General features: G+C 41.1%; 1 protein-coding gene across 4 annotated transcripts in view; it reads left to right on the forward strand.

Annotated features, from left to right (window-relative positions):
- The window catches only part of LOC122809727 (anillin-like), a 1,124,352-nt gene that overhangs the window by 607,551 nt on the left and 493,258 nt on the right, over positions 1-23,543 (forward strand). For all 4 annotated transcript variants that reach the window (XM_044081431.1, XM_044081433.1, XM_044081432.1 and 1 more), the window contains exon 9: positions 15,353-15,552. In XM_044081431.1, the coding sequence (XP_043937366.1) occupies positions 15,353-15,552 (200 nt within the window). The remainder of the gene's footprint in view (positions 1-15,352; positions 15,553-23,543) is intronic.

Below are 23,543 nucleotides of genomic sequence, written 5' to 3' on the forward strand. Positions count from 1 at the left end.
GAACCTTTACCCCCCTTGTGGCATTTCGCCTAGAAGGCAGGTGCACCCAAGGTCTTTGGTGTGCTCAGCACCTTCCTTTACACATTAACCAGAAGGAAATAATGGCAGTACAAAAGGCACTGACATCATTCAAACCCCATCTCAAGCCAGTGGTTCTCCTTATCAAAACAGACAACACCAGAGTAATGTGGTACATCAACAAACTGGGAGGGACTCAATCTTGCCATCTGTGCAGGCTAGCCATGAACCTCTGGCTGACGGCCTCTTCCATGGGACTACACCTGATATCCCAATTACCTACCAAGGATCAACAACACACTGGCAGACCACTTAAGCAGAAGCTTACTGGACCCCCACGAATGTCAGCTCCACAGAAATTTTTTTTTTACCAATCACTCAGGCATGGGGGACTCCGGAGGTAGATCTCTTTGCTTCACATCTCAACCATCAGCTGAAAAAATTCTCTACCAGGGAGTATCACCACCTAGTCTGGAAAGTGGATGCCTTGACCTTCTCCTGGAACACCCTCTTTGAGTGCACATTCCCTCCTCTGCCTCTTATTCCAAAGGTACTGATCAAAATAAGGGAGGAGACCAAAGGCCATCCTCATTGCTCCAGATTGGCCCAGACAACATTGTTACTCCTTACTGCGCAGCCTGACCTTACAGCCTCCCAGGCAGCTTCCCCTGATCTCAGACCTCTTAACTCGGGTGGGGGGGGATGCTGTACCCAGACTTGCAGACTTGACTATCAGCATGGCTAATACTCTTATGGAAAACAAGGTGCCCTTGTTAAGCAAACAGGTCCTAGACATTATCACAGAGGCCAAAAGGCCAGGCACCAGAAAATCTTGCACAGGAAAATAGAAATGATTCTGCTCCTGGAGCCAGTCCAGAGGGGGCAATACCTCACAACCTTCCATTCCTCTTATCCTGGACTACCTACCAGAACTACTTAATAGTGGCCTCTCCTTCTCTATTAAAATCCACGCCTCAGCCATTTCAGCTCATTTTGATACAGAACAGCCCCTGTTCTCCCATCCCTTGATTAAGCAATTTCTCAGAGTGGCTTCTAATATCAGACCTCCCAAAAGGTCACCCACTCCAGCCTGGGACCTGAATTATGTTTTGGAAAAACTAACTTTACCTCCCTTCGTACCTGCTACTTCAGCAGAACTAAGATACCTCTCCTGGAAGACTGCTTTTCTCCTAGCTATCACCTCAGCCCCAAGGGTTTCTGAACTTCAGACAGATGGCCATTGAGCCCTTCATTATCTTCCATGCAGACAGGGTCTCCCTGAGGACTAATCCCTCCTTTATGCCCAAGGTGGTATCTAATGTAACTCTCAACCATGTCATACATCTACCCACCTTTTTTCCTAACCCTCAAAACAAGATGGAAAGAATTCTAGATGTGCACAGACAGCTCAGATAATATCTAGACCATACTAAACCCTTCAGGAAAACAGACCAGCTACTTGTCAGCTTTACCCCAGGGGCAGAGGGGAGGCCCATTTCCAAATGAATATCACACTGTATCCACTTCTGCTACAGATTGCATGGAAACCCCCCCAGTCTATTCAAACCCATTCCACTAGGGCAGCCTCCACTTCCACAGCATTTTTCAGAGGAGTTCCCATCAGGGACATCCTGGAAGCTGCCACCTGGACTTCTGTCCATACCTTTACCAATCATTACCACCTACCTCTATTTTCTAAGGCTAGGGCAGGGCTTGCTTCTGCAGTTCTGCAGGGCATGCTGACCATTCCTAGGACTCTTACTAATCCTACCACCCCTCTCAGCTTTGGGAATCCTCTCACAGGTGATGACTGCAACAGTGAAACACTAAGAACATAGTACAGTTGTGTACACTTACCATAAATGTAGATGTTTGAGTGTATTCACTGTTGCAGTCCTGGTTTCCCACCCTCCTTCGTCCTTGTATTTTCTTTCTTTAGGGAGACAAGTTTCTAATGGTGTCTTTTAGCCACCAGGACCACTTTACCATATTTACTTGGGCCTCTGACTGGTTAGGGCAAGAAAAACTGATGTAATGGCGTTAGCTGCCTTACCTTTATAGCACTAACGAATTGACGTCAGGCAGCAAGCGACAGCAGCTGATGCAGAAAAACATTGACTCTGTTATTCGGGCCGGCTGAGGGCTACCACAGCAGGGATAACCCACAGGTGATGACTGCAGCAGTGAATACACTCCAGCATCTACATTTATCGAAAGTGTACACAGCTGTACTTTTTAACCATGACCATGTAACATTTTTACGCATCGGCTCTCTTAAAGGTGCTGTCACGCTTTGAAGTCTGGTATAAACTTGCCTAAATAGTTGACCATGCCTAGGAAAGACTGCAGAGCTTGAATATTGTCTGGTGCTGACATCTCAAGAATAGCTGCTTGCTTGGTCGTGTCTGGTCTCAAGCCAGTACTGGTAAATAAATGACCTACATATGTAACTTCTGATAGTCTGAATTTTAGAGGATTGAGCTTCGTTTACCACATGTGCTCTGTCTAGAACTCTGTTTAGGTTTCTGCCATGTTTTGCTTCACTGTTGCCTCCAACCGATAATCTACTATTATGGCACAAGTATAACCTGAAAAAAATTGATCCATTGCATTCTAGAAGACTTCACTTGCAGAATTTATTTCAAATGGCATCCTTAGGAATCTGTTTCTGCCAAACGGGGAACCAAAAGTGGTTAGTAATGAGGATTTTTAATCAAGCATCACTTGCCAAACTGAACTTTTTGCATCCAAGACGGAAAAAACAGTGGCATTTGATATTAGAGCTGTGACTTCTGAATGTACGCATTGGATGATGTGGTCTTTTCAAAGCTTTGTTCAGATCTCTTGGGTCAATACATATTCTGATTTCATCTGAGCCTTTTTTGTGAGCTGCTACCATGGACGACACCCATTCAGTTGGTTCTGTAACTGGACAAAATTACACCTTGCTGTACGATTTTATCCAACTGAGCTTTGACTTTATCCTACATAGCTATCAGAACTCTTCTTGCTGGTCTGACTATTGGAGTGACTTTCGGTCTAACTTCATGGAATTCACAACTGGAAGTTTTCCCAACTCGTCATCGAAAACAGCATACTCTGAGAAAAAGGCTTCAGAATAATTGGAACTAGGATATGCACTTCTGTGATGAACTTCTTTGGTAAAAGAGAGCAGATTCATTCTCAGACTGTCAGAGACCCAGTAATTGTACTGGTCTTACATGGAACAAGCTGCAACACTTCTTAGCCAAATAACATGAAAGCATCACTGAGCCTTCGGTTTAAATTTCTTCACCTCCATAAGTAACAAGTTTCACACTAGCAACATTGAGTTGTTCATTAGTTCTCACTTTAGCAGCTGTGTCCGACATGACATTACACTTGTCTACCTTAAACTTTGTGGATTTACGATTGATCCAGACTGTATAAAACACTTTGCTCTTTGCCAACAAATCCACTGAATCAGCTCTTTCACCAATTACCGATACACCATCTACATAGAAAGTGGACTGCTTCAGCTCTACTTGATCAATTTGCTTTTTAGTGTGATCTTTCTTTACAACTGTGTGGGGTTTACTTGATTTGCAAATTTTTTGAAAATGGTTCCTTTTTTTACACTTGTGACATTGCTGACCAAAAGCTAAGCATTTTTCTCTTCTAGACTCATGAGTGGCACCACAATTGTGACAGTTAACAATAAAGCTGGACCTGTTTTTTTCTGATTGCAGTTTGTACTGCACTGAACATGCTCCTTTAACTGAACTGGTCTTAGAACTTGCTGGAAAACTACGTGGTTTCCCTGATGAACCAGGAGGAGCTGTGGCTGCCATGTGCTTAGGTCTACTTCTATTTGCTAAGTGTTGTGTGCTATCTAAATTTGCTGTGCAGCCTACTGAAACAATGCTCTTGTCACTTGCAAGCATACTTGTGCGTTTCTGTGTAATTTCATGGATTTGACGAAACTCAGTCACTTTACTCAACATTAAATCACTTTCACGAGGTAGAATCTTTCTCACAGCAGTGCTTATTAATACCACATATGAGCCTGTCCTTTAACTCATCTTTTAAGTCACCAAAACGACATGTTGGCATTTTTTCAGGTCAGTAATATGTTGCAAAAGTTTCCCCTGGTTTCTAATCTCCAGTGTAAAACAAATGCCTCTTTAATGTAATATTTGTCTGGTGGTTACGCATTTCTCTGAAATTGCACTTCAAACACTTGGGCTCTTCCCTTGATTCAGCCTGTACAATGACTATTTTCACCTTCTCCCTCATGGTACTGCTGGTGCTTACACAAATGAATGCTGTCTCTCAATGACTTCTGACGTAACTAGGTTTAGCAAAATTAATGCCCTGGTGCTTGCATCTTTGAATAAGCTACTTGTAGAAAAATATCATACTCTTGCTCAAATATTCTCCAGTTCTCTGCAATATTCTGATCAAATACAAGTGGTAAGGGCTTTTGAAATCCATCTGCCATGTTAATACATACCAGTGAAGAGTTTTGCAAATGAGCACAAACACGTACCAGAAATTTATGCTAGTATCTGTAACTTTGCCCAGTAGTACAACAAGCCTCTGTATAACTGAACTTTGCAAAATAAGTATCTCCTGCATTGTTGTCTTTCGGCTTTTCCCGGTTAGAGGTCGCCACAGCAGAACTCCAGTCCGCTAATGATTGGTAGTTGATTTTTATGTGCCGAGTTACCAGCCCTGATGCACAACCTTCAACGAAGGTATGCCCATTCACGCATGTCTCCACGCAGAAAATGCTGTAGCTGAGAATCGAACTGGACAGCATCTTACTGTGAGATGACAACGCTACCGCAGCACCAACACCGCAAAGATGATCTCCTGCACTGTAATACTCTTAAAATTACTGCATTGCAAGAAATCACCTCATCAGTATAAGAAACATTTCAAATAACTGCACAATGCGAATGAACTGGGCAAGAGAAGCTCAGAGTCAGAAACATTTCAAAGTAGCTACACTTTGCGTATAAACAGTACACAGCAAACTGAAATTTTCCCAAAATGGCAGTACCTTGCTAGGCAATTCTTTACAGTTTAAGAAACTCATTGTAATTGCGGCACATTGTGAATAGACACACCCAGCACAAGAAACTTTTCGAAATGGCTATACTTTGACTGTACTTCATGATGTAGTTGCACTTTGCACACAAACTCTTCAGAATACATGCACAGTAATACGCATGTCCTTGATACAATACGAAGTCATAGTTATGCCAGAACACAGCACTTTGCCAAAAACGTGCAGTCGCCTTGCTTTATTTACACTTAATGCACCCATTTTTGCCCTTGTCTGTTTTGCTTGTTTAATCTCTCTTCATGCCCATTTTGCTTTCCTTCAGCTCCTTTTACTCTAAACATGCCCGTTTTGCCTCAAACGCACCTTTTGCTTTAAACGTACTCTTTGCTTTTCTGATAATTGTTTCATCACATATCTTAATCTTAAACATTTCCCTTCCTTAATAAACCTTTTGTGCCTCCCACTTGATTAATGCGGTTTGTGCCCTTGTAATGCTCCTTTTTCTCTCTTATAAAATAAGCAGGTTGTGCAAATTCTCATTACCTTTGATTCTTTTCAGGCTCTTTTTCGTGCTCGTGTCTTAGTTTACCTTCATTGTCATCTCTGCACCTCATGGCTCCGAATATCATTCTCTGGAATCCCGGTTCTGACACCATGTCACTCTCCTACTTTGTATACAATAGAAGAGTCTTCATGGGTTCTGTTAAAGCAGCTTTATTATATACAAACATCACGATAGATGTTTGCTGACTTTAACTTAAGTAACTTGTATACAAACTACTGAAATCATACATGCTCATCCTCTGGCTGCACACTCAAAATGGCACTGTGAATGGCATGTGTCCGGTATTTATATGTGCACTTTCAGTCCTTGATATACTAAAAGATATAACACATACGCTTTGATCTACATTACCTATTTACTAAACAGGCAAGTGCAATGCAATTTTCTCTTATCTTTTAAAGAGCTACTTAAATTTATTTAATTCAGGTCAGCTTTATTTTAACACCTCTAGTTCCCTTTTGAAAGAAATTCATTTTTCAGCTAATTGCAGCTTTTCTCCATCAAGGAAAAAATTTGAGTGGTGGTCCCTGCAGGAATCTCTGTTCTGTGTAGCTCCAGAGATGGGGTACAATACAGATTCTTTGGAACCAGCTAATGGCACTTAAGGTCTCCCCAAGGTGCAAGTTACCTGGAGCCAATTCATGTCAGTCTGAGGAAATTGTAGTGCTTATCCTAGCCACAGTGATTGAGGTAATATAGTAGCCAGCAACTCGTAAAGTTTATATATCGCTATCATTTTCTGGCTAGCAGTGACTGATGTATGGCTTCTTACACTGGCCTCTGCCTTTGAGCAACCTGAATCCTGTCTCCTCAGACTGCATGCTTTTCAAAATAATTTAATCGGGTTAAAGAAAAGCGGCTATGAGTAGGAGTGAATCCTGTTGTGTCTAGGACTTGGAGAAAGTGGAAAGGGTGCGATTAACTTGTTTGTCAATGAAAAAGGCACCCTTATTGAAATATCTACACACAAATGCAAGTGCTAACAAACAAAGACAAAATATCTTAACATCAGTCTTGTGCTATAAACTTATTTTCTTTGCTGGGGGCACACCCCCAGGACCTCAGTGTTTGGGGGCAAGCCCACTCCCAGCTTGTATATACCAACCCTGCCATTTAACATACCTCTGAGAAGAGGGAATACTCCAAGAAATGGCAGTCTCAGACTTGGTATATACAAGTCCAGATAGTTCATTCAGTCTCACCATTATGGAACTCAATAAGCAGGCCTCTACATTTCAAATGGCTGTTAAAAAATAAATAAAAAACACCTCATAGAGATGTTCCCCCATATAGCCATGTAAAGAAACTTGGGTGGTGTTTTTTCTTCCTGTGGATATTGGTCTTTCTCTGGCAATTCTCACTCCTTCTTTTTAATCTCTGATTTCTCAGAAAACCAGACTGGATGGGGCAAAACCCATCTTGGTTGCTGTTGTATGGCTGTGACTCTCATGGCATTCCTGTCTAATTCTAAAACCAGTACTGGTTTGTCAAATGTAGTCGAAAGCTTTTTGAAGAGGTGCTGCAGATAACACAATAAGGCCCAGAGACAGTAAATTGAATTTTGCTAAATGGAGGTGTTTTTTGTGTAATATTATCCTAGATAAGTCAACCCAGCTGAGAGAACCAGGGGTCTTATAGTAACCTGGTTGAATTATTCAGCCAGAAGCTGTTATGCTTCAGTGAAGGTACATGTGTAGGCCATTGCAGGTTGCCTCTACATGGACCCCCTCCCTCAATCAACCTACAACAGTAAATCTTTCATTCATTTTGGTTGAATTTATCACCGGTTTTCAGCCTGTGTTTAAAGAAACTGTCTGCTTGTCACTGTACTGCTGTTAGGTTGCTTTAACAGTATTCTGCAAAATCTGTTCTAAGTTTGCTACAATATTTCTAAGTTTTGCAAAGTTTGTGTGTTGTGAACATTTATCAGGGTTAGTGAACTTAAGGATTCACGTTCAGAGGAATGGTGAGTGTGGAAGAGAGGTGAAGAAGAGTACAGGCAAGGTGGAATGGGAGGATGAGTGTGTCGGGAGTGATTTGTGACAGACTGGTACCAGTTAGAGTGAAAGGCAAGGTCTACAAGGGTAGTGAGACCAGCTATGTTGTATGGATTGGAGACAGTGGCATTGACAAAAAGGCAGGAGTCAGAGCTGGAAGTGGCAGAGTTAAAGATGTTAAGATTTGCACTGGGTGTGACAAGGATGGACAGGCTTAGGAATCAGTATATTAGAGGGTCAACTCAGGTATGGACGGTTTGGAGATGGTCAGAGAGGCGGGATTGCATTGGCTTGGACATTTGCTTAGGAGGGATGCTGGGTATATTGGGAAAAGGATGCCAAGGATGGAGCTGCCAGGTAAGAGGAAAAGAGGAAGTCCTAAGGTAAGGGTTATGGATTTGGTGAGAGAGGACATGCAGGTGGTTGGTGTGACAGGACAAGATGCAGGGGACAGGAAGAAATGGAAACAGATGATACGCTGTAGCGACCCCTCACGGGAACAGCTGAAAGAGAAGGAGTGAACTTAAGGATTCGTGATATTACAGGAAGCCTTACGACTGTTCTGATGTCAGTCTCCATTGGTGGCTTTTGAGTTGCCCACCTCTACTATAAATTTGATATTGGCCACTCCTCCCAATCCAATCGCATAAGCTCACTCTCCAATCCAATCACATAAGCTCACTCTACGGAGTACAGTGAGATCATTTGGGAGGGCCCTACCCCCCTTAATTTCTTAACCTGTAATTATCTTCTGTTTCCTCCCTTACTAAACAAAAAAATGACACTTTATTCAGCTGTGTTTGCTGTATTGGTGTCTCTTCCTACTTTATTTTATTTTGCTTTTGCTGCTTGCTCAGTGTTCAATTGCATTTATTCTGCTGCATTTATTACTGCTTGTTAGTAGCCAGATTAAATTGTAATTGTTATTCTAAGCCTCTTAGTTTTGATTTAAGGACTTGGGCTTCAGGCCAGTTATTTTACATTAAGAAGGTTTGTGGTCTACACTGTTAGGGGAGAAGAGGGTAGCCTCTGCCCTTTTGAGCTGGAAATTGCTGTGTGAAGGCTTATTGTGTCTGTTGTCCTAAGTGTCTTTGTTCCCGTTTAAACAATTGGGTTCCAAACCAGTTACTCTACATTAGGAAGATTTGTGGTCTAATCTCCTGTGGCAGGAGAGGATAGCCTACACCCTTCTAAGCTAGAAATTTAGTTGAAAGCCTATTGTGTCTGTTATTCTGAAGTGCCTTAGTTCTGACTTAAGCCCTTGGGCTCCAAAACCAGTTTTTACATTAGGAAGGTTTGTGTTCTTGACTCTTGGTGTGGGAGAGTGTGGCCTACACCCTTATAAACTGGAATTTGCTGGTGAATTGCTGCTTTATTTAAAGCATTTTTTCTGTTGACTGTGATTTTATGCACTTTGAATTTCTAGTACTTAGTCTATTATCTTATTATCTTAGTAGTCTGTCTGAATTGTCTGAACTGTTTTTGCCACATTTTAATGTATACTGTACTAGTTCAGCTGAAGCATAGCCCAGTTCCAGGTTTGCTGTTTGTCTGTTTTGTAACTTCTGAGCATCAAATTCAAGCCATCTTTGTTGAAGGCCCTTCTGCACCCTTGTGGGAGGAGAGTGCTGTCTGGGTCACATCTAATTAAGGGTAATTGGACTAGAAGTCAGAGAGCGCATCCTTATTGGCTAGTTTGAGTTAAAAGGGTTATTTCTTCTATTTAAGCCTCAAGTTTGCACTTGTTTGCATGTGACACACCATCGTGCACTGCCACGTAGTGGTGGTTACCGTTGGTGGTTGAAGATGCAAACATTTTGCTTGTTAAATTTTCCCTTAGCACTTTGCTTGTGGTCCTTTAGAGGTTTTGTTGCAGTCCTGTTTGTCATTTGGAACACTAAGCCTAGCCTCAGAGTTATCTGCACACATCTCACCTGCTTGCCATTCCTAAGTGCGACCTCTTTTCCTGATCAATAAATTTACCTAGCACTATGGACAGACAATTTCTCACAGTTTCTCCAGCCAGCTTGGTTGACATGGGCATCCTGAGGCAGTGTAGCAACTGCCTCATGTTCACCGACAACCCTATACTCCTAGTCTACACAAACTCAATGTGCGAGAGATGCAACTATATTAAGAATCTTGACTCCATGCTCTCTCACACACCAGTCAGTACATACTACAGTGAAGGGGTTGTCAGCATGCACACCTCACCACCTACTCCCCCCAAACCCACATCACACATACCTATATATGTGGAGGTCCTCACCAGAAACTTACCTAAACACCAGAGACCTCACAAACACAAGCACTGTACACATACTTCCTCTGCAGAACACATTACACATAATAGCTTACACACCAGTGTCTCACCTGTCAAGCCCTTAAGGCAAAACACAAAACCAAACAGTCATAGGTGATTCCATCGTGAGACACACACACATGTCTCTCATCAGGCTGGCTAAGGAAAAAGTTACAGCCAGCTGTTTGTCAGGTGCCAGGATCTGCCATACCACACATACACAAGTCTGTTAACAGGTACTGTTTTGACTCTGTCGTAGTCCACGTTGGTGTGAACAACTTTTGATGCATCTGACTGGACTATATGAAGAGACATGACTGAGCTCTGGGACTGTGTCTCAGGCAGGTATGTCCCTACCCTTAAGCAGCATTTTACCTTCATCTTACCTTCACCTAGGATGATGCCTCAACACAAACAGAAAATGATTGGCTTCAAAAATTGGCTTAGTTTCTGGTGTCATTCTAAGGGGATCTAGTATTTGTTAGCCTGGTATGACCTGATCGACAGACCTCGATGCTTTGCCAGAGATGGTCTTCATCTGTCACCCCTGGGAGTTTGGCTTCTAGCTAAGGCTTTTGCCATGCACATATTGCCTTTTTAGGCAGTGTCTCAAGGACAAAATTCCCGACATAATCTAAAAACCTCAAGGTTATGCTGCTGAAAACTAGGCGTCTTCATATGAAATTGCACTCACTGGAAGCAGTCCTCACCTTGGAAGATGCACACCTTCTTCCACACATTCAGACCACAAACTGAAGGCATGAAAACTAAAGGAAGTGGTGTATCAATATTCATTAAAGATAAATACACCTCCAGATTGGTTGAACAGTATGATTCTCTGGAGATGCTTCAGGTGCAATTAACTGTTGGTAGGACACCTATTCAAGTTATTGCCAGCTACAGGATCCCATCCATGAATCTGGACACCTACTCTGCCTATTTGGATCTCCTTGAGTCTATTAAGATAACATCCGAACACCATGGTTTTGGATGTCTTTACCTACCCATTCATTGACTGGATAAATTACTCATGCTCACTCACTTGCCCAAAGGTTCCTCGAATTCTTTAACTCCAGTGAACTGGACCAGCTGGTTGACACCCCCACAAGGGGTGCCAGCATCCTCGATCTGGTGCTTACCAATACGGGGGAACCACTGTAGCACCCCATTGGGAGGTCTTCCCTGTTGAGATCTGACCACCCATCAGTCTCAAAGTAACCATCACACCTGACCCCCCCCCCCAACAGCAACTAAACTAAAAAAAAAAAAAAAAAGTCTCCAAAGCGGATTATAACTTCTTACAGGATGGTATAAATAGCTTCACTGCACCTTCCCCCTCAAATGGAACTGGCAACTATGCCGAGTTGTACATCAATGCTTTATACAAACACGTGTATAACTGCATTCACTTGCCGTACCTGATGAGAACAAAACTCCTCAAGGAAGAGCAAACCTGTCCGGTGGACAACTGCCATTTAACAGGTTTTACAGTAAGAGGAAGAAATTGCTGTCTAAGAGGAAGGGGGAGGCCTAAACTGGAAACACTCCCTCCTCAACTTACACAAGCAAACCAGACTTCTTGTGAAGTCCTCCAAAGCAAACTATGAATGCAAATTAGTTCCTCAACTAAGGACTGCCATGAAGCATTCTTTAGTTGCATCCGTAACCTAAAAGGAATGGCCTAGATTTGTGCAGAACTGGTAGTTAATGATAACCACATATACTGAGCCTGTGAACATAGCTAACCTGTTGGCCGACAGGTTCTGTGAAAAGTCCCTGCCATACGTACCGCATGACATCCCTACCCACCTGTCCCCTACCTTGCATCTCTAAGAGCTGGTTGTAAATGCCCTCTCTAAGGCCAAAAACAGCATCTATAGTACCTGATGAAATCTCAGACTGTCCTAGACGGGGCTGCAGCAATAATTAGCAACATTGTTGGGTACTCATAGTCTAAGCACTGGCTTCATCCCTGCTGAATGGAAAACATTATTTCCTTGCACAAAACTGGTGCTTCATTGACCTGGGAACTATAGACCTATTAGCATGACTAGTCTCATCTGCAAGGCCGTGGAGCAAATCATCATGAACCTTAAAGTTGTAGGTAATCTCCAGACACTTTTCCCATCTCAATTTGGTTTTGTCAAAGGGAGATCATGCCTGTTAAACCTGGTAGACTGCTTTGAGATGGTCACCAAACCCCTGGATGAGGGGAAATCTGTGCATACTGCCTACCTAGACTTAGCCAAGGCTTTTGACATTATCCCCCTCTCCGGTATCATTGACAAACTCCCCCAGCTAAGTATCGGCCCTTGTATAGTTAGATGGGTCACTAACTGGCTCACTGATAGAACACACAGTCAAAATAGGGGAATCCACCTCCAACAGTGGACCTGTAACCGGTGGTGTTCTACAGGGATCGGTCCTGGGACTTCTATTGTTTGCAATCTGTTTCTCCAATACAAGTAAAAACTAAAGGTCGGTGGCTGACAAAGTTTGCTGATGACTGCAAACTGGGAGCAGTCGTAGAATCTCCAGATGGTCAGTATCCTATAAGAAGGTCTTAAACAAATGATTAGTGCCAAAGTCGTAGCCTGAAACCCAAAGGAAAAAGATGCATTATCCCTTTCAGTAAGAGCGATGTTCCTGTTGAGTGCTAACTATCACATCAGTAGCAACACCCTAAGTACGCACACGGTGATGAGAGACCTGGGCACACAGGTTGACGGCAACCTTACCTTTGATCACTTTCTCCTCAGTGGTAAGAAGGGCGTTCTATATTGCTCATCTCATAAATAAGGGCATTGCCTCCAGAAAGTTATAGCCTCCCTGTACTCTTCCCTCATTGGGCCAATAACCGAGTACAATGCCCCTTCTGGTATGTACTTTTCCAAGCACTTTCAGTAACTGGAGAGACAACAAAGCTTTCTCAGAAGAAAACTTCAAGGCCTTCAGCACCTGTCCTATGTGGGTCATCTAAAATCACTCACTTTATTGTTTCATACAGACTACTCCAAGGCGACCTCTGCCTTGCATATAAGGCAATCTCTGACCCTGTTTTAGTTTAAATTCTGCATATCCACAAGTCAAATGGTACATGGGTTACCCGCTCTAAAGTCCTTAACCCTGGTATGTGACATTAATAGAACTTGCTTGAGGGGGACAGATTTGTATCACAGAGGTTGCCACACCTTTGGAACAGACTCCCACTTCATGTCAAATAGAGCACCTCATTGGCCCTCTTCAACTGCAGTCTGGTTGATTGGTTGGTTAAGTGAAAATGCATCCTGACAGTTCTACTTGTGTCCCTCTTGGACAGGGGCATTAGTTGCTGATCATGGAAAGAAGTGTAGAACTTGGCTAGGCTTGTATTAAAGCCACCTAAAACCATTCCCAGGCAAAATGAAAACCTCAAGAATGAGGAAAAACTGACTGTCCATTTTTGAGCCTGATGTCTGACTCCAATTTTGTCATGACAGATGTTAATTTTTGATGGATGTCACGATAACCAAGTTTCAAGCCATAATTTGCAAAGGGTCATGCACTGGCTTCCACTGGGACATGGTGAATTGCCAATATTTTCCCTTAATTTTCAGAAAAAGGGTTAGTATCTTGTAGTTATTGGCTGTTCACAGGCAGGTGAGACATTATCTGGCAAGAATCAGACTTCAGGGCTGTCTCCTTTATGCTTGGGAAGCAAATACAGGCAGATGGTACCTTTGTAGCATGTGCACTGGACAAGGTCTCAACTCCCTGAATACATTTATAACCCATCCCCACCTGTAATAATTAGTTGTCATGCATATTCTTCAGGGAGATATTGGTCAGAATAGAAATAGGAGCCCTGTTTAGACTTCATAGAAAGTAGTTTTAAACCATATTGTATGAAGATCTGAGAAGAAATGTGTATCTGGAGGGCCAGTAAACATCCTACATCCCTCCCAAAAAGAGGTAAATTACAAGCGCAGATTAAAGCATGTGTTCCTTTAAATTGTAATCCAGCAGGGATACCGATATTAATATGAATCTAACAGAATCCACATCACCAAGCCTCAGTAGTAGAAAAAGGTAAGTCATGGGAGAGAAGAGACTTTGTGAAAACGTAATCTAAAATCATCTGCTATACAGACTCCTGCAACCACCCAAGTTGCAGGCCTTTACATCTGTAGAGGTGAGCATGGTAATTGGGCACAATGGAGTGCAAATATCGACTTGAATATTTGCAATAAATTAGTATTTTGCCCTGAGTCTTGTTTTAATAGAAAATGGTGGTAAAGCCTTGCAAAAGTGTACAAAGCTCAAAGGCAGCCTAAAGGTTATAGGATTATGCGCCTCTACAAGGAAATAGACAATACAAAGCTGTAAGGGTTCAAATACATAGCCCTTTTTTGGGCATGCTTCTTTCACAAGTTCAGTAACCTTAACCAAGCTAATTGCTATACACAGGAAGGAGACACGCAGAAAGTAGACGCACAGGGCATGACCCTGACCAAAAGTCTTTCTGCAAATGCAAATTAGTTTTTGCAAACCCCCAATATGGATTCTGTGTTGAGGTCCTAGGAGAGCTCATTCTAACCCATAAGGATCCTGCATATTGTAGCATATTCCAATTCAAAATGTAAATAAACATGAGAGTTCTAACTTAGCTTACTTAAACATGTATTCAAAGTTGTAGAATAGCACAACTGTCCTCCAGCTTCTTGGTTCTGGCTGCCTTGTCTTAAATTCTTTCTTTAGTTATGCAAAATATTAGTGGTAAGTAATAAAGTAACAAATCTTAGCTTGGCCGTGAAACAAGACCTAGTAGAGAAGCCGAACAGTGCAGCATTTTGGATACTCTAGAACCGGGTAACATGCATAATTAGTGTAGCACTTAACAGTTTTTTCTGTGCGTTTTTCCTACCTCATTGACCACTAGATTTCCTCCTTTTTGCTTGCTCCATTAGCCCATTCTTTCTACTGGCAGGCTGTACAAACTTATCTCACGAAGGGGTGGAAATCTATCAGTGGAGGAAAAAACTGTTACTTAAAAGTTTTAAAGCGCTAACCCACACTGTGCATGCTCAATACTACCTCAGCTTAGCATGCTGTGGGAGTTAGTGAGGAAATATTTTTTTTTAATCTCTCAGGACTGGCTTGCTCTTCTCTGTCTGCACTCCTGTTGGATATCTTTTCTGACAGAAATTGTACAACAGGAGAAATCACCTAGGCATGCACATCCACCCCACACACACACACGCTCATCCAAAAGAGGTGAGCTGACAAAATCTTCATTACTCCCTTTCCCCCAGTGTAGCGATTTGTAAAGGAATAGTGAACTGTTATTTAAGCTATCTAAATCCTTTCCCAAACCATTGTAGGATTTGAGTGAATTGCTTTTGCTCGAATATTCTGATGAGTTTCTTTAATGTGTTTTACAGAGACTCCAGGGATGAACAGTTCTGAAGTAATTGACCAGATCTTTAATGGAGTGCTGGATACTACCAGTGGTGATGAAAAGGACTGTATTGTGGAGAAAGAAGCAGTTTTGGATGATGAAAAGGATATGTTCAGCCTTCCACCGGTGTCCACTCTTTCACCACTAGCCAAATCTGTTGTTTTGGACGCTGTTGCTCCTTTGGTAATTGACTTTGCATAATGATCCATTAATAAGGCATTTAATAATCATTAGGTTAATAAATCAGTATGTGCTGTTTGAAACCAACATGAAAACAAATCTCACAAGAGAATGCAGACATTTCCTAGGTCAGTTAATTAGCAGGTGGAATAGTTTAGTAATGTAATGACAGCCAAAATTAACTGAAACTTGTTTGAATATGTGATAACTTGTATGTAGCTGCATGTATCAAGTATAGCAGAAGGGGTATTGATGGGATGAGTGATTGAAATTCTGTATTGACTCTAAAAATAAGTGATACCACATTCCAGTATTTTGACATTGGAGACTCGCAAGTACATGATAAAAGCATGTTGATACTGCTATTTTATTGCTTTTAAAGTGGCAGAGAGTAGTCGGACTGACAGTTCTAGTCCCAGTGAAACTATGATAGCACCAAACTGAGTGTAATTTTTTTCTGGGTATAACTGTACACTAAACTTTTAATTTGGATAAATTTGATCTTTTTAAATATGCACTTTGAGATGCACTTAATGTTGACTGTTTTTGAATTGCAGTGTGCCTGACACTTGCACATGTAATTTATGGATTTTTATGAGTACAAATAAAAGTACATCTTCTAATACTGTTGCCGTTATTAACTTACACTTGTGCAACAACACTACTGTGTTTAAGTATGTAGACTTCCTTTCCTATTCCTAGCTTGTGTAAAGTCAGTGTTGTGACATACAAGTAGAAGAAGAAAAAATAGGCTTATTACCTAATTTCTCCCCATAGTCCTACATAATTCCAGAGAATCATGTCTCTTATTGCTGTGGCTTGGGCCACCAATCTTCACTTTTCAGTAACAATCCCTTAAATAAACTGACTTTGCAGGTGGGTTGGCTGTTACCTAGACAGGAAAGTTTTCTGAGCTATGGTAGTACAAGCAGTGGTGAGTTTTTAGAAAGTCTACAGTATTTTTTTCAATCGTTAAGGTTGGAGTTTTGTTTTGCCAAACCATAACTGTTTGCTTCCACATAGAATAGCTTGGGGAAGCTACTGGCAGATTGCAAACTATAACCAGAGTTGGTTGCATTTTTGAAATCTAGATTCTAAAGTAGCATTTCTTTAAAAAATCTAACAATGCTGATTTCCCACTTTATATCTGACAGTTACCTCTGTATGAGCTATTATATTTCACTGCAACATATTGATTGCCCATATCCCTAATTTTTCTGCTAAAATATACCTTGATAATTCACTGCATTACATACGCCAGACAGGTTGGGCATTACAGCGAAATAGTGGACCATCTGGGGGATGGTAAAGCCCAGTGCCACAAGTGGATGTGCATTTTTCCCCTGTAATGTCCATCCTACATTGCTGCTCTTAACAAAAAAAAATCTATTATGTTTTGCATTTTCTTAAATATATATATATATATATATTTACAGGTTTGATGTGGCATAGTTTTTTAATTGTTGAAAGTTTTTGGTAGGCTGTGTAATTGTTGAAATAAACATTTGAATTGTAAATTTAAAAAATGTTAAATATTTAATAACTACTTTGGACATACTGACAGATATGCACACTGACACACAAGCTGAGGCACAGACACGCCCATTTTCACAAAACTCAACAAAGCTCATACATTTGCATACTGATACCTTGTTTATCCATGGCTTAATTCTGATCTTGCTGCTGTGTAAGATGGATGGGTTTACAAGCTTTACAGTAGTGAAGTCTGCATGCCCATGTTTTTATGGTGTCTGGTAGAGCCCTCTGTAATTACTGCTCCGCTGTTTTGATTTTTTTTTTGCATTCTAACCACATTGATTTTTTTGAAGTAATGGTTAATGGACTGACTTTTTTATTGCAAAAAATATTTTTTGTACATGGCACATTGATTTCTAGCTGCAAATTAGGTACACCTTTTTCTATAGCTTCTCTCCCAGTATATTGGTACTTTGTTACCTTTAATGTCGACAAGTCAGTGGGGGATTCTGGTTCTCCAAGCCAGTTTTCTAAAGCAGTTTTTCTCTCTCCAGTTGTGCTGATGGGAGGGAATGTAGTTTATTGGGATCAGTGTTGTGAGATATCTGTAATAGATGGGGAGTTAACCACAGATGCATGTCAGTGTTGCTGCCAGACTGTAGAAGCAGGTGGAGGTTTTCAGATTAGGTATAAGAATACTTACCATGCTGAGGGGCATCATGACACTGTGCTATTAAAGAATATGTTCCGTCCTTCACATGTTTATTTTTTGATCACAGGAGTGAATGGCACTTTGTTCTTTTCCCCACAAGGGTTAAAGGCCTACATACTTGTTTTTGGTATTTTTCTGTGTTAATATTGCATTGTATTGCTTTTTGTTCCTAAGTTTGAACATTTTGTACTTTTTAGTGATGCACCTAGAAAGTCACAACAGCGTTTCCAGTGTCTGAGGGGAGGGCAGATTCATGTGTACCTTGCCATTACCCACCTTTGGGCTTTGTATCGCCTTTTGCAAGGACGATGATGCCTCTGAATCCTGGTGTAAATGTAAAGTCACCTCAACCAGCTGTTCAAGATGTTTTAAAGAGTGTTAGGGAAGAAAATTGCTTGAGCTGTCTGGAGTTTTATTGCAATGCAAAGGAAGCCACTGGGTGATGAACATCTTTTTCCATCAATTTTTAAATTCTTGATTAGCTCTCTGATTCTGGTATTGACTGCAAGATTTGACTTGCTGAGGAAAAGGTGGAGAATAACTGGGTATCTATAGGGCTCGGTGCAAGTCTTCCCTGAGGAGCCTGTACATGGATAAAGGCCCATTTCCTACTGATAGGTAAAGTTTTTGAAATAAGAGATCCATTTTTTATTAGGAACTTGTGGTTTTTCATGTTTACGTTTATCCAGATACATACCGAATGCTTTATTTATATTCAGTAATAGGACTGACAGGACAATGACTTTCTTAGTATTAGAAGATGACCTTAGCAATTAGTTGTGAAATGTAGGATTCTATCTATCATTGCGACTTGATGCTCAAAGGAGAGGGAGCTATCAACTCGTGTGCCCAGATACATGTTCACTTTTTCATCTGCCAGTGGGTGATGGTGGAAGTGCCGAATGCTTCTTCCCAAAGGTGATGTTGCTGCATTTCTTGGTGTTGAGCTTGATCCCTTTTTCTATGCAACAGAAATTGACTATACTTCATTTTGGGAGGATATATGCATTCAAAAAGAATTTAACAGCCACACTCAACTTGCAATCATCGTAAACTTTAACCACAGATCACTGCTAATAGTTTGGAGGTCTGGAAGAAAAATGCTAAATAGAATGGGGTCCAGCACAGATTACTAGGGGGCACCAGTTGTTACATACTCCCTGTCTTGGAAGGGTTGCCCACTAGGACAGTGCACATTGTGTTAAGGCACTTGGGTATTCATCTTACCACACATGGATTTAAGACCATCAAATTATAGACCTCTCCATCATGTTAGTGTACTACATGCCTTGGCCAGATCAATGTAAACGACATAGACAGTGTAACCACTTTCAGCTGCCTAAGTGACTTCTCAAAAGGCTGAAAAGATTAAACAAGCAGGATCTGCCCTTTACAAAGCCACATTGCAGTGGGATGTCATGATTTATGATGCATTCCATGGCTTCACAGGTAAGACTAGTAAGGCTTTTATGAACCTATAGTTCCTTGGGTCTATTGTGGGTCTACTCTAATGGCGATGGCAATGCTGCAGTACACCAGGACTCTGGAACATAACCTGCGGCAAGATAAAAGTTACAGTTTTTGGGGAGGATCAGTGAGTGCCTGATCTATTATATCCTATCCACCTTATTCGATTTTTTGGGATATAGACGTCTTGGGTATCTGATCTGGCAACTCTAGCTAGAGAGAGGTATCTGGAGATTACCTGTTCCAAGTCTGCTTTTGAAGATGAGCGGAGTTTCTGTATGTCCTGCTTACTAAAAAACTTCCTGGTCTGTTGGCCCATAGTGGCTTTGGAAAGAGGGTATGACAATTTTCCTGCATATAGTAATATGTTAACTTTCTCATTTTACATTTGTTTGTGGTATGTTCATCTGATATGGTAAAGTCATAATTTAGTCTTCTATAATAGAAAAGCCAGGTCATCCATAATTTCTTTACTAATAACCAGCAGTCCTTCTGCACGCTCTCAATTACCTTCATGTTGCACTATATCAAATAAAAATTCACAATCAAGTACAATAAAAAAAAAAATTCCTTGTAATTGTGAACCAGCCCAAATAGTATAGAACATTCCTAAAACTGATACTCTTGTCAATTCCTTTGTGCCAAGGACCCTACACCACCTTGGGACCTCAGTTTTGTGCTACAAGCCTTGACATGGCCTCCATCTGAGCCAGCATCATGTGTGGAATTCTCTCTCAAAAAATGCTGTTTCTGTAAGAAGGATTTCAGCTTCACAAGTGTACTCTTTTGTGCGTCCTGTCTAGTTTTCCGTATGGATTAATGTTGAACCCTGTCTAGTTTTCATTTCTAAATTGACCTTAGAGTCCACTTTAACCACTTCCTTCACCTTCCAGTTTTCTTTGCAAATTATGCCAATGGGGAAAGTAAACTCCTTCGTACCTTGGCTGTCTAGAGACGGCTAAGTTTTTATCTTCACGGAACAAAATTTCTAAGAAAATTCAAAACTGTTGTCTTTGCTTCCTACTGACTAGGTCATCAGTATCCAAAATAATGTTGTCCAGATGACCGCCAGACTATCTTCTTTACGTATACTTCAAAAGACAAAACCCTTAATGTTCAAACCAAAATCTCATTTGACCTGGTCACTCTGTCTACAGCATTATTCAAAAACTATTGGTTGGATAAAATCTGTATAGCAGCAGCTTGGTGCATGTCGCATACTGTGGGGCTGATCCTTATTCTGAAGCAAAAACATTTCTATTAAGGGTACTTGGCATGACTACAGGTGTCTGAGTAAGGATCATTGGTCTATTAGCAGCTCCAAACAACTTTACCCCCAAGCTGCCATTTTATCTTTGGTGATTTGGGTTATCCGGCAAGCTACACAACATAGGCAGCTTGGTGGAAGGGTGTAGTATCCTGTCTAGTCTCTTGCAGGTACTTTATTAGGAATGTAAAGGTTTGCTTGTCAGCTGCTGCTGTTCCACTGTTTATTTGAAACCCCCTTTTTTGTATTAATTTGGAGGATTCATCACCCCTTGGTGAGTCGTTGCTCTGTAAAGGAATAGAAGATGCGGTGGGTTATTTTACAGCTAAGTTCCTTGTGAATGCACATATTTGGGAGTTAATTTTGTGTCCTGTTTGTAAACATCAGCTTGCTCTGGAAATGCTTCTGGAAAATTGAAGTCATCTGAAACAAAGTCTCGTATATTAAGAATGCAATGGCAATGACCTCATTTTTGAGTATGTCATTTACACTTTACAAAATTCATTCATCTCAACATAGCAACAGCTATATTTACAAAAGGGTAATTGTGGGTCCTCTAGTATGATGGCTATATTTCAAAGTGCTTAACTTTTGCTGGTTTCTATGTGGGAAAATCTGAGAGGCCATTTGTTAACTGGGAATGTCTGCCTGAACATGAGCCCTTTTTCAGCAGAGGACTGGGGAGAAAAGCGCCACAGGACAGAAATGATAATACAAATAAACAAGATTATACAAAAATAATACAAGGCTTAAATATGATATTAGGACACAATCCCAATAACACTGTTTTTAAGCACATCAATATGCACTGCTTTTAAGGATTTTAAATTTGCAGTATTTGAAAAGGTTGAAATCACTCCCAGGGAGAGGGTGAGTGGGACCCAAAACTAGAGTACAAGGACCTACTTTAGCAGTTTAGGTTGAATGCTACCACTTGCCCGGTTTGAATGATTTATCAATAAAACCTGTGCTAAAACTAAGTTCTGCTAAACTCTTAATTTATTTGAGAATATTTAGTATTTATCATTTTGTGCTCCCATTTGTGACTAGCATTTATTGCTATGTTGAGATGTTCATATTTGATTTTATTAGAGATTATAACAGTGGCACTGGTTTTAATTTTAAATATTGGCTCTAACAACATGGATTTGTCAGCTGTTGATGACATAAAAGGATGTGATGTAAGCTATTTAGTATTGCAATTAAGTCCCAGACCAGAGACGAAAGCACTAAATTTTATTCTGGAATAAATATTTTGGTTTTACCCACAGTAGTGTGCAACTGGTTTCTATGTCCAGGGAATTTGGTTTTGTTTGGTATGCCCATTCCTTTCTTGTGTACTTTTACACTTTGAGTGGGTTAGTCCCACTAGGCTAATGGCCTACTTCAGGGGAAGATCTGAAGTGTATGAATACCGCCTTAGATTTCTTCTGAAAACAGACATTGGCCTAGTGGGACTAACCCTGTCAAAGCATAAATTAAAAATTACAAATTATTGTGAGAACCTTTACATGACTTGTAACATCTTGTTGAAAGTACCTGTTCATTTATATTTCATACTATCATCTGTGGTATACATATTAGTCTAAAAGATGCTGTGAAGTAAAATGGCTGATTTATTTTGCAGTAGTGTGAGGTAGTAGGTTACCCAGGATTCCTGAGCTCATGTAAAGGCTTTTCATATGAATAGTCAGTTTGCTTTCGTTACTAATTTTATTACGACTTATAACTTCAGAAGGCCCTTCTTGATGGGTGCTGTGATTGGATTTGTCCTCCTTACCAGCCAATTCATAATTTTTACCAGAATCTGTGACATCCCTTGTATTGAGCACACTTCTATTCTGAGCCCACCAGTTTTCTGCCATTTGGACAATTATGATTTCAGTCCTAATGCAGGATGAAGAGTTCAAGCTCATTGCCTAGATAAAGGTCCACAGTGTGCTCCTGTAGCATTCAGATTACTAGACGAAATCTGCACTGGCATTGTTTGTACTCTCTTTGAGGGGAGCACAACTTGAAGTATTAGCCAAAGTGACTGTAATTCAAAGTGAAACTTCGGCTTACTGTTTTACCAGTTGGGATACAGCAGCATTCTTCCATGATTAGGAGATGCCACATGGCCCCAGGCCTCAGCCAGAATAGTTTTACAAAGACTGAAGCTCAGAGCTTAGCCATGTTAGAAGTCATTTTGTTGCAGAAACAGCCTTATGATACTGTGGGTGCTGCCACTGCCCTCACAGCAGCCCTCTACATTGATCAATGATGAGAAGATTGAGAGGCACACCCTTGCCATCCCATTCTGAGGGGCTGCATTTCTCTATGCAGGTGACGGCTAACCCTACCTCCCTAAGCAATCTGCACATGGTTCAAGGCCAATCAGCATGATCCCAGGGACTGATTTGTGGAGTCAGTAGGGATACTTGAGAAAGAGATTTCCTTCTCTCTACTTAGGCTAAGCAGGGTACATGGTATAGGGTGGAAGGTGTGGTGCTGAGTCATTCTATGCTATGGCTTTCAACTTAAAGTATAGACATCAAACAAATATTTGAATAGTCAGTCCTTCCTGCAAGCTTGCACACTTGAATGTGGCCTGATAAGCGGTGAGACCACTGCAGTCCTTTCACTCATGCTCTGCATTGGTTGCTTCTTGCTTGACAGCCAGTACAGGAATATTGTATGTTTGCTTGGGTGACCCGTAGTGGGCACAGTAGGTGTTATACCTGTAGTGTATGAGCTTAAGGAGCACATGCACAAGATGAGAGGAATCTGCAAAAGCATGATTCTCTCAGCAGTCCACATACAGTGGAGAATGGCAAGCTGTAAAAGATGGTTGAGTTTTCTGCCTGTGGACAGGCAACTTCCTCTATTCCCTGCCCATCGGATGCTTATTATGGGGAGGAGGGTTGGTCAGGTTTCCTTGACAGTAAAAAATTGTCAGGAGAGCCATTCAAGGAAACAGAAACTGAGCAAGAGCTGAAATGAAACAGAAATCTTCTAAGAAGCAATTAGAACTGAAAGACTGAGTAAAATAGTATATTCACTTTTGTAAAGAAAGTCACTATTTATTTTTAT

Source organism: Protopterus annectens, chromosome 8.part0, assembly GCF_019279795.1.
Source record: "Protopterus annectens isolate FY-2018-M chromosome 8.part0, PAN1.0, whole genome shotgun sequence".
Lineage (NCBI taxonomy): Eukaryota > Metazoa > Chordata > Ceratodontiformes > Protopteridae > Protopterus > Protopterus annectens.